At 41.8% G+C, this 13363-nt stretch overlaps 1 protein-coding gene across 2 annotated transcripts in view; it reads left to right on the top strand.

Moving 5' to 3' along the window:
• The window catches only part of engase (endo-beta-N-acetylglucosaminidase), a 97282-nt gene extending 85998 nt beyond the window's left edge, over positions 1 to 11284 (top strand). For both annotated transcript variants that reach the window (XM_077619071.1, XM_077619072.1), the window contains exons 13-14: positions 9550 to 9661; positions 10829 to 11284. In XM_077619071.1, coding sequence (XP_077475197.1) covers positions 9550 to 9661; positions 10829 to 11221 — 505 coding nt within the window. In that variant the 3' untranslated portion in view covers positions 11222 to 11284. The remainder of the gene's footprint in view (positions 1 to 9549; positions 9662 to 10828) is intronic.
• Positions 11285 to 13363: the final 2079 nt, after the last annotated feature.

Here is a 13363-nt window from a genome sequence, read left to right as displayed (position 1 = left end):
AAGTTGTTCTTCCTAAGTACCCTGAGGAAATTGAGTTGTTTCTGAGCCTTCTTCACTACTGCCGTGATGTTTGTAGACCATGAGAGCTTATCCGTGACGTGGACCCCCAGGAATTTAAAGGACTGGACCCTGTCTACACATACTCCATTTATGAGGAGTGGGGTCAGATCTGTGCCGTGTTTGCAAAAGTCCAGGATTATTTGTTTAGTTTTCGTGGTGTTCAGTGTGAGATTGTTCACCGAGCACCACGAAGACAGTTTGTTGACCTCATCTCTGTCGGCCGACTCATCCCCTCCTGAGATGAGTCCGACCACAGTGGTGTCGTCAGCGAATTTGATGATGGCGTTAGACTGGTGGGTGGGGGTACAGTCGTATGTGTACAGGGAGTACAGAAGAGGACTCAGTACACAGCCTTGAGGGGAGCTAGTGCTCAGTGCAATGGAGGAAGAGAGGTGGGGACCAAGTCTAACAGTTTGTGGTCGGTTGGTCAAGAAGTTCTTTATCCAGCAGCAGATTGAAGAGGATATTCCAAGGTGGGAGAGTTTGTCAGTCAGAATGTCCGGTTTTATGGTGTTGAAGGCTGAGCTATTGTCAATGAAGAGCATCCTCACGTAGTTCCCATGGTGTTCCAGGTGGCTCAGTTCTGTATGTAGAGCAATGGCAATCGCATCCTCAGTGGACCTGTTTGCTCTATAAGCAAACTGGTGAGGGTCAATTGAGGGAGGGATTGTATTCCTGATATGGCGGGCTACCAACTTTTCAAAGCACTTCATGATCACAGGCGTGAGTGCAACAGGCCTATAATCATTCATGCTGTCAATGGTTGGCTTTTTGGGGACAGGGATAATGGTGGCAGATTTCAGACAGGATGGAATGATGGATTGTTGCAGGGAACAATTGAATTTTTTTGTGAAGACTCCAGCCAGCTGGTCAGCACAAGCTTTGAGCACCTTCCCAGGTACTCCGTCTGGGCCAGCAGCCTTCCTGGTGTTCACAGACCGCATTACCAGTCTCACTTCCTGTTCCTGGAACTTCAGTGTATTGCTGCAGGGTGGTGGAGGGGGTGTTGAGACTGGGTCTGATTTGTCAGTCTCAAAGCGGGCAAATAAACGGTTCAATTCCTCCGCTAGTGAGGCATCTGCATTAACAGACATATTGTTATTGTAGTTGGTAATATGTCGTATTCCTTTCCACATCTTCTTTGGGTTATTTTCTGTGAAGTGCTCCTCAATTTTCTTAGTATATGCTGCTTTGGCCTTTTTAATGCCTCTTTTCAGCTCAGCTCTGGCAGCTCTATATTTTATCTTGTCCCCTGATCTAAAGGCGGTGTTACGGCATTTGATGAGTGCCTGTGTCTCATTGGTCATCCAGGGTTTTTGGTTAGGAAAAACCCGTATTCGTTTATTTATAGTGACGTTGTCAATGCAGTTTTTTATGTAAGAAAGTACAGTCCGTGTAGTCCTGGAGGTTGTCGTGTACGAAAAGTTCCCAGTTGGTGCGGGAAAAACAGTCCTGCAGCTGAGAAAGTGCATCCTCGGGCCAAGTTTTTATTATCTTTATTTGTGGCGTTGTTTGCCTCCGGAGTGGAGTGTAAGCGGGGGTGAGAGATAGGCAGAGGTGATCTGATCCAGCTAGGTGAGGGAGGGAAGTGGCTTTATAAGCATGTTTGATGTTAGATGTTAGAATAGACATGGTCAAGAGTTTTGTCTCCTCTAGTATTACAATTTACGTATTGAATAAGCTTAGGTAAAACAGTCTTTAAACACGCCTTGTTGAAACCACCAGCGACAATAAAAACGCCATCGGGGTGGTCAAGCTGTTGTTTGTTTACAGCCGTTAGCAGGAGGTTAAGTGGTGTGTTAACGTTAGCATTCGGAGGTATATAGATCGCCGTTACTATGACAACCGTTAGCTCTCTCGGTAAATAATAGGGCCTACACCGTATTGCCAATAGCGCTAAATCCGGGGAACAGTGAGTGTCAATGATCCTACTGTCAGAACACCATTCATTATGTATAAACAAGGCGCAGTCCTCCTCCTTTGCTTTTGCCTGTTAATTCTTTTGAATGATCGTTCAGAAAAGCGTTCGGCTAGCTAGCGATACCGCAGCGTCAGGGATATGCGAGTGTAGCCACGTTTCTGTGATGAGAATAATATTACAGTTCCTAACAAAGCTGTTTGTAGCAATTCGAAGTTCCAACTCATCCATTTTGTGGGTGATGGATCGGGCGTTAGTCAAAAAGATACTAGGAAGCGGTGCTCGGTGTGGTTGTTGTTTCAGCTTAGCAGCAAGGCCCGCCCGGCATCCACGCTTCTGCTTTCTGTCCCTTCGCCGCCTTCAACGTGCTTTGAGTGGGCTGGCTGTCCACGGAGATCCCGGAGAGTTTGTTGTGAAATCGGATGTATCGCATATCCTTCTGATAGTGATTAAATCCTGGCGACTGTAGGATAACGAACGACACCGAACTGGAGAGCATAGAGCCGCTGCGTCAGTGCGCGCCGCCATCTTGGATACATCATCTGTCATAAAGTGTAGTACGTGATTAATCAGAATCGAATCGTGACCTGTTAATTTTGGTATGAATGGTAAAAACAACTATTTAAACTTGGCCTGAAAAGACTGGAAAGACAAGAAATTATTGAATCCCAACTCATATCTCATAATGAACACAAAAAATTATTCAATTTCCCTACCGCTTATCCCCACAAAGGTCGCGGGGAGTCCTGGAGCCTTTTCCAGCTAACTATGGGCACAAGGAGAAAGCAAACCATTTGCGCTCACACCTAGGGGCAATTTAGAATGTTTAGAATGATAGATTTAGATTTTTGCAAAATTTTCATATTTGCATAAAATAGGGAAAGTCCTTGATATCAAGTAAGAAAAGAATTAAAGGCTGTCCTCAAATGAAGACAGTGGGTTAGTGTGGTTAAGGAAATTTTTAATAAGGCTGCTGTTTGTGTAGCAACAAAAAAACACAGGGAGACTTCATTTGGATCGTTTAGTGCAGCGGTCCCCAAACTTTTTCTCACCGCGGACCGGTAAAACTCTTCCTATTTCCGCGCGGACCGGTGTATGCGGAGGGCAACTACTTAAAACAGAAGTGTGGAGGTGGAGGGGGCTGTATGTTCCACAGATGACGTCCAAGGCGGCAAAAAATAAGTCCCAGGCATGAGAGCAATTATTTATTTTCATTATTATTATTGTAACAGCTTTTCTCATTTCAAGTAGGACGGCGAGATTTAAAACGTTAATATTTATTTCTCTGACGGACTGGTACCAGGTGGCTCGCAGACCGGTACTGGTCACCGGCCCGGTGGTTGGGGACCCCTGGTTTAGTGGGTCTGATGGGTGCTGTCCTGCATCTCATAATCATTCATTTTGGCTGTGTTATAGTCCTTTTGCTTTCAAACTCTGTGTTTTTATTATTATTATTGACAAAAAATATTTGACTAAAATAATTATCATTGTATTGCCTAAAATGATAAGGATATTTTTTTTAAATCAACTATAATATATTAAGTCAGTTTTACTTAATATAATGATTTTAGTGTTGGTATAATGATTAGCCGTTAGTGTAACAGCAAACAGTATGATACTACTACTTAAAACAATAATTTCCTTAACATGGAGAAAACCACACAAGCCTGGGGAGAACATGCAAACTCCACACAGGAAGGTCCGGATGCAGGATCGAACCCTAGGTCTCAGAACTGTTGGGCCGATGCGCTAACTATTGGGCCGCCTACATTTCCTACTACTTCCTTAGAAATAATGTTTTTTTACTATTCATTTTTAAAGATGCTGTAAGGTCATTTTGATGGTTTTCCACTAATTATATGAAATCTGTTTGAAAATAAGTGCTGAAAAAATGCCAACATGTCTCCAAAGCTCCGAATATACATCCTTTGGCAGTGCCTGCAGTGAACAAATTTTCCTTTCACCGCTTCAGACTTTGTTTTCCTCTTTACTTTCAGCAATCCCTTTCCATCTTGCAAAACTGATGTGTTGTGCTTAAAATGTCCTTTATTCCTCAGTTTCTCTAACAAGATCTTTCACCCTTTTGAGTTTGCAGGCAAAGAAAATACATGTGCAATTTCTCCTTCATCTTTATGAATCATTAAGGGCCAAGCTATTTCATTCTGTGTTTTACCACAAACATAACAATAGTTATTTTTGCTCATTGACAAATGTTCTCAATTGAGAAGATTAGGTGTATCATCTGGTTTATTCCTTGGTGAACCGTTTGTTTCACTAGTATTGGGGGCTTTTGATGTCCTGGGCAGGAATTGGATTGTTTTTCCAGGTTCATTAGATGTTCCCTCTTTAGTTTTGAATGGCTATATCAAAATGTACAGCTGTCAAATCTTTATTTTCTAATTTTCTTCTTCTGACTCCGAATATGGTATACATTTGTCATCAGATGTATCCCTACTATTACGATCAGAAACTTCATCCAGGTCCATTTGTGGAACACTTTCGCTCTCTGGCAGTGTTTTCTCCACATTTCTGTCAGTAGTATCTTCATACTAAAATAATAGAATTAAAGAAAAACGAATCCAATAAGTGATACCAGAAACAGTTTAAAAGTTCAAAATTACAGATATGTATATTCACCTGTACGAGATGGTGGACATCCTTTGGTATCCGTTGGAAGCAGAATTTATGTGAGTCTCCTGAACAAACTGTAGAACATTTTGGCCAGATAAACTTTAACAGAAACAAAATGAGGTGGTCCTGTGGCGCGAGTGGTTAGCGTGTTGGCCTCACAGCTCTGGGGTCCAAATCCAGGTCACGTCCCACCTGTGTGGAGTTTGCATGTTCAGCCCGGGCCTCCGTGGGTTTCCTCCCGGTACTCCGGTTTCCTCCCACGTTCCAAAAACATGCATGTAGGCTGATTGGACGCTCTAAATTGTGAGTGTGCATGGTTGTCCTTTGTCTCCTTGTGCCCTGCGATCAGCTGGCCACCGATTCAGGGTGTACCCCCGCCTCTGGCCTGGAATCAGCTGGGATAGGCTCCAACACCCCACGCGACCCTAGTGAGGATAAAGCGGTTCAGAAAATGAGATGAGAAACAAAATGAAGTGCTCTGTCATTTGTGAGTACAGTCCTTCCAGTTTGAAACGGAGATTATGAACTATTAACAACAGTTATTTTAGCGCTGTGTTAAAACAGGATCTTTGTCCCCTATTGTACAGCGAAAAACAAGCTCATTAATGATATCATTCAACAAGTCTGTTTCATATTAATTGATGATTTTACAAATAATCTTCATCTGATGAAATATCCAGCATTATTTTTTATAATCTCATCTTCATACTAGAACTCTTTAATTATGTACACTAAATATATAATAAGAATTAACAACATACTACACCTTTGCATTTATGGCCAAACTACTTCAATGACGACACAGGCGCCACACATGCTTTGCACTTGTCCAAAGTCTCAATGGTTGCAGACACCAGCTGATGCTTTTGACATTGTAGGCAAAATACAATCTTAAAGTTTGTGTAAGACCGTTAAATTCAATATACAGTGGTACCTCTAGATACGAGCTTAATGCGTTCCGGGACTGAGCTCGTATGTCGATTTTCTCGTAACTCGAACGTTTCCCATATAAATGAACTAAAAACAAATTAATTTGTTCCAACCCTCTGAAAAAAACACCAAAAACAGGATATTGAATTGGAAAAACATTGTTATTTGTTCTAATTCGCCATCTATTAACAAAGTAACAAATAACTAGTGGTTTAATATTATTAAAATGTGTTTAATAGTATACTAAAATTAGACGGATTTCGCGGAAGGGAGAGAGAGAGTGACAGAGAGAGGGGGGAGAGAGAGACTTTTTGCACGGCAATGCGCTCGTAACATAACATAAACATATTTAAATGAACTTGGATTACGATGCAGACACACTCAAAAATAAATTTACCGTAATTACTCGAATATAACACGCAGGTTTTTGCTATATAATTAATTCCAATAGTTGGGGGTGCGTGTTATAATCAAGAACTAAAATAAATTACAAATTTTCGATCGAAAAAAGCATTGTCAAACTCACTTTGACGCACGGATTTTACGTCATCTCGTACAGCTGACGCACGGATTTTACGTCATCTCCTAAAGCCGACGCATGGATTTTACGTCATCTCGTAAACCCGATCGAAAATCGGAAAGCCGAGACCACCACTGCCCCCCTCTAGCCTCGTACTCGTCTCAGTTCACCCTCTCTCAGTTCAGTGTTATAATCAATAACTAAAATAAATTATAAATTTTCGATCGAAAAAAGCATTGTCAAACTCACTTTGACGCACGGATTTTACGTCATCTCGTACAGCCGACGCACGGATTTTACGTCATCTCGTAAAGCCAATCGGATGATGTGTTGTGGGAGGAAGAGGAAGTTGACGCATACCGGCTGTAGCCAATCCATTGATTCCTTTCGTTTCCTGTATTTAAGTAGCAACGCGTCATCACACGTCGCCGGATCGTTCACTATCGTTGACTATCATTGACTGTTGTTAGCGGTTGCTAGCGGTCGCTAGCTGTCGTTATTCTGTTGCCTCTGTCCGTATGCGCGCCGCATGCGGCCACGTTTGTTTCCACGCCTTGGTTGATTCATTAAAGGACTCCGTATCACGCTGAATGCCTCGTCCTCTCCTGCTTCCTGTATTTGGGTCTACCTACATCCACGGTCGCGTCGCACAACGCGGCGCGACCGTAACAGATGCCCTCGATCGCGCTGCGACGACCCAGCGACGCGGCGCGATCATAACAAGAGGACAGACAAAGAGAGAGAGGAACTCTTCATTTGAAGGATTCTAATGAATAAATTTGTTTGAACAAAACAATCGTGAAACGAAGAAAAAAAGGTAAGATTTCTGATTTTCGTCAGCGGGAAATTTTAGGTGCGCACTATATTCGAGTACTGCGTTTTTCCAGATTTTTTGGGCCCAAAATGACCTGCGTGTTATTTTCGAGTGCGCGTTATATTCGAGTAATTACGGTAATCTAACCTTACACTTTAAATTTTTATACCTTCCTTCTCTGGGTTGGCTCTATTTGCCCCGCCTCCACCCTGGCTTTCAGATGCAACCTATCGAGGGTTGTTTGCTTTTGTATTCCCTTCAAAATATTCCCAAAATGATGCACACAAATGTCCTCACAATAGGATAACGCACGACCACTTGCCAACGAGAAGTAGTAAATACACCATTCGCACTGACTAATGGGGGGAAAAAACACTGGAAAAAAATGCAACGCTCCGCCCAGTGCTTGTAGAGACATTACACGATGGTGTTGCGGGGAGAGAGACAGTGCTGTTCTTATGAGCAGCCTCTCGCGTCCGCTGTCTGCTCGTATATCAAAATTTGTCTCGTATCTCAAGATAAATATTTGCTCAAAATTTTACTCGTATCTCAAATTGCTCGTATGTCAGGGCACCACTGTAAATGTTTTGTAACGCCATGAACTGTCATCTGAGTTGAACTTTATTTCCTCATTAGTCTTCTCAGTGGACATTTACAGAAGGGAAAAGGTCTCTTATGTTTTTGTGTTCTTATAATTTTCCTCTTCGGTTGTTGCAATAACTGAAAAAGGTGTGTTTTATTGATTGGATAGATGTCCTACAGTTTTCTATTATCTCATTTTCTGAACCGCTTTATCCTCATTAGGGTCACGGGGTGTGCTGGAGCCTATCCCAGCTGACTCTGGGCCAGAGGCAGGGGACACCCTGATAGGTGGCCAGCCAATTGCAGGTCACAAGGAGACAGACAACCATGCACACTCACACCCATACCTAGGGGCAATTTAGAGTGTCCAATCAGCCTACCGTGCATGTTTTTGGAATGTGGGAGGAAACCGGAGTACCCGGAGGAAATCCACGCAGGCCCGGCCGGGCAGAACATGCAAACTCCACACAGGTGGACGTGACCTGGATTTGAACCCAGGACCCCAGAGCTGTGAGGCTGACGCGCTAACCACTCGCCACACCGGGCCGCCCACTTTTCTAGTAATGTTTCTAAAATAAAATAGCTGTAGCTACACATAGTTATCTACAAATATTGAAGTCACAAATGCCACACATTTCAGAGACGAGAAACATGTATTTTCTCTCAACGAAGTTGTAAGGGTATAGATGTTTCAAACCAGTTGGAATATAATGCAATAGTGTGAAAGTAAATTATTTTTTAAAATGTTTTATTGGTTGTTGATCAGTGATATAACAAAAAACTGTATTACCTACTCTATAAAATTCAATGTAAGTGATTTCATGTTGTAAAAAATGTAAATAAGATTTCAGAACATCTCCTGTTTAGAAATGATTATTTTGAAGTATGCATGACCAAATAGTAGTAGAAGCAGAACTCAATGTGACTTATGTGTCAGAGAGCCAACATTCTGTCCATTTCTACTTTAAACGCTTTAAAATGCTTTTTTTGCATAGTTTCCTACTTTCTACTGTCGACAATTTTAAGATCTAATAATTTCTCAAGCAACGTGTTTAACTCGGTAACCAACCAATTAAGTCGTGTGCGGGAATAGAGGAAACAACGTCATATACGTGCACCGTAAAAACGCTTTTAGCATTTACCATTTTCGTGTCGACTATCGCATTATTAATTGACAAACATCGCATCACGCTCCGAGTGAAATCTTGATTGGAATAGGCTGAATGATGTTATCTAGCTCTTGGCAGTTACTACCTCTATTGTGAGGAAATGAATCAAGTAATCTTATCTGATTAAGATTCATTAGTAAAAAGACAACTACAATCATTTCATCAAAGTATGATTTTTAGAAGTGCCAATTTGCTAAAGAAAAACAATGCTTTATCATAAATTGGCCTAGTACCTTTCACGTTTGCCTGTCCATCAACTTCATCTTCTCTTTTGGTCCTCTGTTGTTTTACTGGAAGGGGCTGGCATGCAATAACGGTTACCTGAAGTGACGACGCCCACAAACTAAAGGCGGCCAATCACAAAAAAGCCCGCCAACTAGGACCGTTCAAGAGAAACGAGTATCAAATTATAGTTCAGAGGCCACATACAGGGTGCGCAATTCCATACACATGAATACAGCTGGGATTTAGAAAGAACATGCAAATTAACTCATCTAGACACCAGAAAAATTGATGATAATAGGTACATTGGCATCATATTGAAATTAAATCACAGCAATATGGAAAAAAAAATCTTAATCTAGGGCCCAAAAACTTCTGATACACCATTTGGACTGTGGGGACTTTCTCCTCATATTACAAAGTGTTCTGGGAGCCCAGGTGCCCACGCACGCACGCACGCACACACACAGTATATAAGTGTTTGACGCGAATGTATTTTGTACACAGAAATTATTACCCATTACTTATCCATTTTTTGGTTGTTTTTTTTACCTGCTTTTCTATTAATGGTACATATCCATTCAGTATTGCAAGACATATGCAATGCACTTTTAAATTGTAATATTTTTCTTCACCTATTAGGTTAGATAATTTATGTATTACTTTATTAAATCCGAATTGTCTCTATGTTCCCATGGTGTAGGTTTTCCAAGTTGAATCTGAAAGGCTGTATTCTTAAAGAAATTGGTCTTAACATCCAGATGGTTGGCGAGCCAAGTGACACAGCCTTCAGCTGCAGGATGGGAGAAATAATGGTAAGACTAATAGTTGAATTGTTTTTTGAGGCCAGGAATATAGTAGACTACAGTCTTCCCTCGAATTTCACGGATAATGTAGACCAGATATTGGTGCGATAATAGAAAAAATGCAAAGTAGGATCACCCCTAATATACTTTTACTATTATTCATACTTACATGTAATCGCATATATACAATACCTAGAATTGAATATATTAAACGTAACACTGTTATATACATATCAACATACTGTAATGTATTAATATTTAAATATAATCTATAAATAATAAATCTGTAAATTAATTAATTTATCAGATAAATACTCACAATAGGAGTGCTGGAGAACTACCACAAGAAGCAGCAAGCTAACATAGTTCTAGTCAGGCATACTCATCGATAATACTTGCAAATGCTCAAAGCTTGAGTTTACACACTTGGAGAGGGTAAAGAAATTCAATCACTCGTCTATTAGGATTCGACAAACGTTTCTGGCCACCATGTCAACTCTCTACGATGCAGGGTTTGGACAAAACTAGCGCGAGAATGCTAACCTAAAACATCCACCTGTCCATTAATCACGCTTTATCTATTCCTGCTCCCCAAAACACTTTTTTCCCCTGTCGTGGCGGAGGGACTCGGCGAGACGCAATGGTGATGGACGCACTGACCCGGTGTAGTTGTGGTGTGGGGTGTCATTTGGGGGCATCATTTTCGGGGGAGTTTGCCAGCAAGTTTCCAGGTTCACACACACATCCATCCGTAGATCAGGTTTTATAAGGATTAGAGAATAGATGGAGCGTGATTTATGGATGGGTGGATGTTTTATAACTCCCGTCATGACAGAAAAAAAAGTGTTCCGGGGAGCACCTGGAGATTCGCTGGTGGAAATTCTTCCAAGGGTGGCGTTTGTGGTTGACATGGAAAGGCGTCTTACCTTGCAGCTGAGTTGGTTCGGCGCAGCCGGCGGCATCGTGTCTCACCAAGTCTTCCCGTAACGACAGGGAGATAAAACGTTTTTCGGAGAGCACCGGGAAGTTCGCTGGCAGAAAATGTTCCGAAAACAGTGCGTTTAGGGCACATTAAAGAAGAGCACAATGGCATTAATTGAGGTTACCCCAACACTAACAATGTTACATTTGTCCCTACAATTCCTTTCATTTTTTGTTTCTGTTCTTTTTTTTAAGTTTCTAGATATTGCCAGTCTACATGTGCCTTCAGAATTGGTTCAAGATTTTTCTATTTATGACATCGTGTGGCTGCGTGGTGCTGGTGGATCTTCCTATTCTACTTCCTGCTGCTTGTATCTCAATGCAACATTACAATGGAGTTACTCCACCAAACTTGTACGCCATTTCAAGTTGTACTTCCGCCATCTGAAAGGTCCAAATACCAAAATCCCTGCAGATGAGCTGGTTGTGGTGGGTCGAGCATATTCCCAACTTTATAGGATAACAGAACTCCCGGTGCTTGAACCGCCAGCCCAGCTGGAACTTCTTGTGGAGCCAGTAATGCAGAATGGATTCCCACTTCCAATGAGCTGTTGGGGAAAAAGATGTGTCAGTTACACTGAGATTTAATTTGAAAACTTGTAAATCCGTAACAATGAAAATGATGGTAATAAAACATTTTGAATATGTGAATGCTCCTTGCTTTCTCACTTTTAGCATTGACCTTATACTGACCTATAAAATACAACAGTTTTATTTCTGCCTCCATTTTTTTATGTGAGGAAATCAAAAATCTGAAACTTTTTCTCCATTCATTCATTTTCTGAAATGCTTATCCTCAAATGGGTCTTTGGGAGTGCTGGAGCCTATCCCAGCTAACTACAGTCACCAGGCAGGCAACACCCTGAATCGGTGCCCATCCAATCGCAGAGCACAAGGAGACAGAGAACCAGTCATGGTCAGGTCCACTTTGACAGATTTTTAAACCCCGATTAAATAATAGAATCCTGTCAGTTTTTCAAAAAGGGAAAATGTTTTCCAAATGAAACGTGTCTTTCAAAAAGAAAGAAGTGTGGTTTGCAAATGGACTTTCAATAGTGAAAAGCAGCATCTCCTGTTATTGGGCTGTCATGTGATTTTTGACAGTCATTTTTTCAAATTGTACTGTAATGCAAACAGATTGGAGGTAAGATTGGGCCTAAAAAAGCCAGCCTGACCCGACCCGGCCCACGTGTATTAAAGCCTGACCCGGCCTGAGCCTGAAGCAAACCCCAAAGTGGTACCCCAAGAGGGGTGATTTATGATAACAAGTATCCTCCAAAATCCCCAAAACATGCATCGTAGGCTGTTTGAACACTAAATTGCCCTTAGGTAGTATTGTGAGCATAAATGGTTGTCGGTCTCTTTGTGGCTATCTACTAATTCAGGGTGTCTCCAGCCTCCAGCACACCCTGCAACCTTGTGACACTATGCGGTATGGAAAATGCAGAGCTGCCAACATCCGTCGACCCCATTTCAGGAGTACCCTTGTCCCAATTCCGGAATTTTTCCGGAGTGAATGTGATTCACGCAAAATTGAAATAAAATGTTTTAAAAAAGTAGGATCATTTAAATCATACAGTTATTATCATGTTTTTACATTAGTTGAAATATTGTGTTTTTGCCAGGGCGGCCCGGTGGTTAACGCGTCGGCCTCACAGCTCTGGGGTCCTGGGTTCAAATCCAGGTCATGTCCATCTGTGTGGAGTTTGCATGTTCTCCTGCGTGGGTTTCCTCCGGGTACTCCGGTTTCCTCCCACATTCCAAAGACATGCATGGTGGGCTGATTGGACACTCTAAATTGCCCCTAGGTATGGGTGTGAGTGTGCATGGTTGTCCGTCTCCTTGTGCCCTGCGATCGGCTGGTCACCGATTCACGGGTCTGGCCCGAAGTCAGCTGGGATAGGCTCCAGTACCCCCCGCGACCCTAATGAGGATAAAGTGGTTCAGAAAATGAGATGAGATTAGGTGTTTTTGCAAACTATTGAAAAAGTACAGCGTAATGAAAATAAGTTTTTCTTTGAAATTTGCACTTGCAATGTGCAAATGTTGGTCCTTTCAACATGGGATATTTCTTCGAATATGAACCAATAAACTTCTGCGAGTGTCTGGGATTCTTATTAGAAGTTTTTTTTTTCAAATTGCCATCCATTTTGCGCTTATCCCGAGCAGGCATATTGATAAGACTTACCAGTGCTGTGTACTCCTCTACTTCCTTCAGAACAGGGATGCTCAAACTTTTTTGCTCAAAGATCTACTTTTTAAGAAGCCAACTTTGTGCGATCTACCCTTTTTTTCCGGGCCACTGACAAAGCTCAGCAGTTATGTATGCTGATGATATATCTGATGCAGCAGGACCCAAAATAGTGCAGATAGGCAGTAATCGTGCTTGGACACTCAATGGTGCTGTTTCCCAGCTCAAATCCCATAATTTTTTTTTTACTACAAATCCAATCCTTGGATCAAATCTTACTGTCATGCGATCTGCCAGTAGTACCTTAGTGATCAACTGTTAGATCACGATCTACGTATTGAGCACCCCTGCTTTAGAACAACGCCGAAAATGGTTGGATTTGTTTCGAAACAAAAGACTGGTGGTTTATTCAGCCTTAATAATACCTTAATAATATCTTGACATACGAGTGCCGACATACGAGGAATTTGAGATACTAGTAAAATGCCGAGCAAATATTTACCTTGATATACGGGACAAATTTTGAGATACGAGCATTT

This window comes from Stigmatopora argus, chromosome 14 (assembly GCF_051989625.1).
Source record: "Stigmatopora argus isolate UIUO_Sarg chromosome 14, RoL_Sarg_1.0, whole genome shotgun sequence".
Classification (NCBI taxonomy): domain Eukaryota; kingdom Metazoa; phylum Chordata; class Actinopteri; order Syngnathiformes; family Syngnathidae; genus Stigmatopora; species Stigmatopora argus.
The sequence above is the reverse complement of the archived record's forward strand: the minus strand, read 5'-3'. Positions and strand labels throughout refer to the sequence as shown.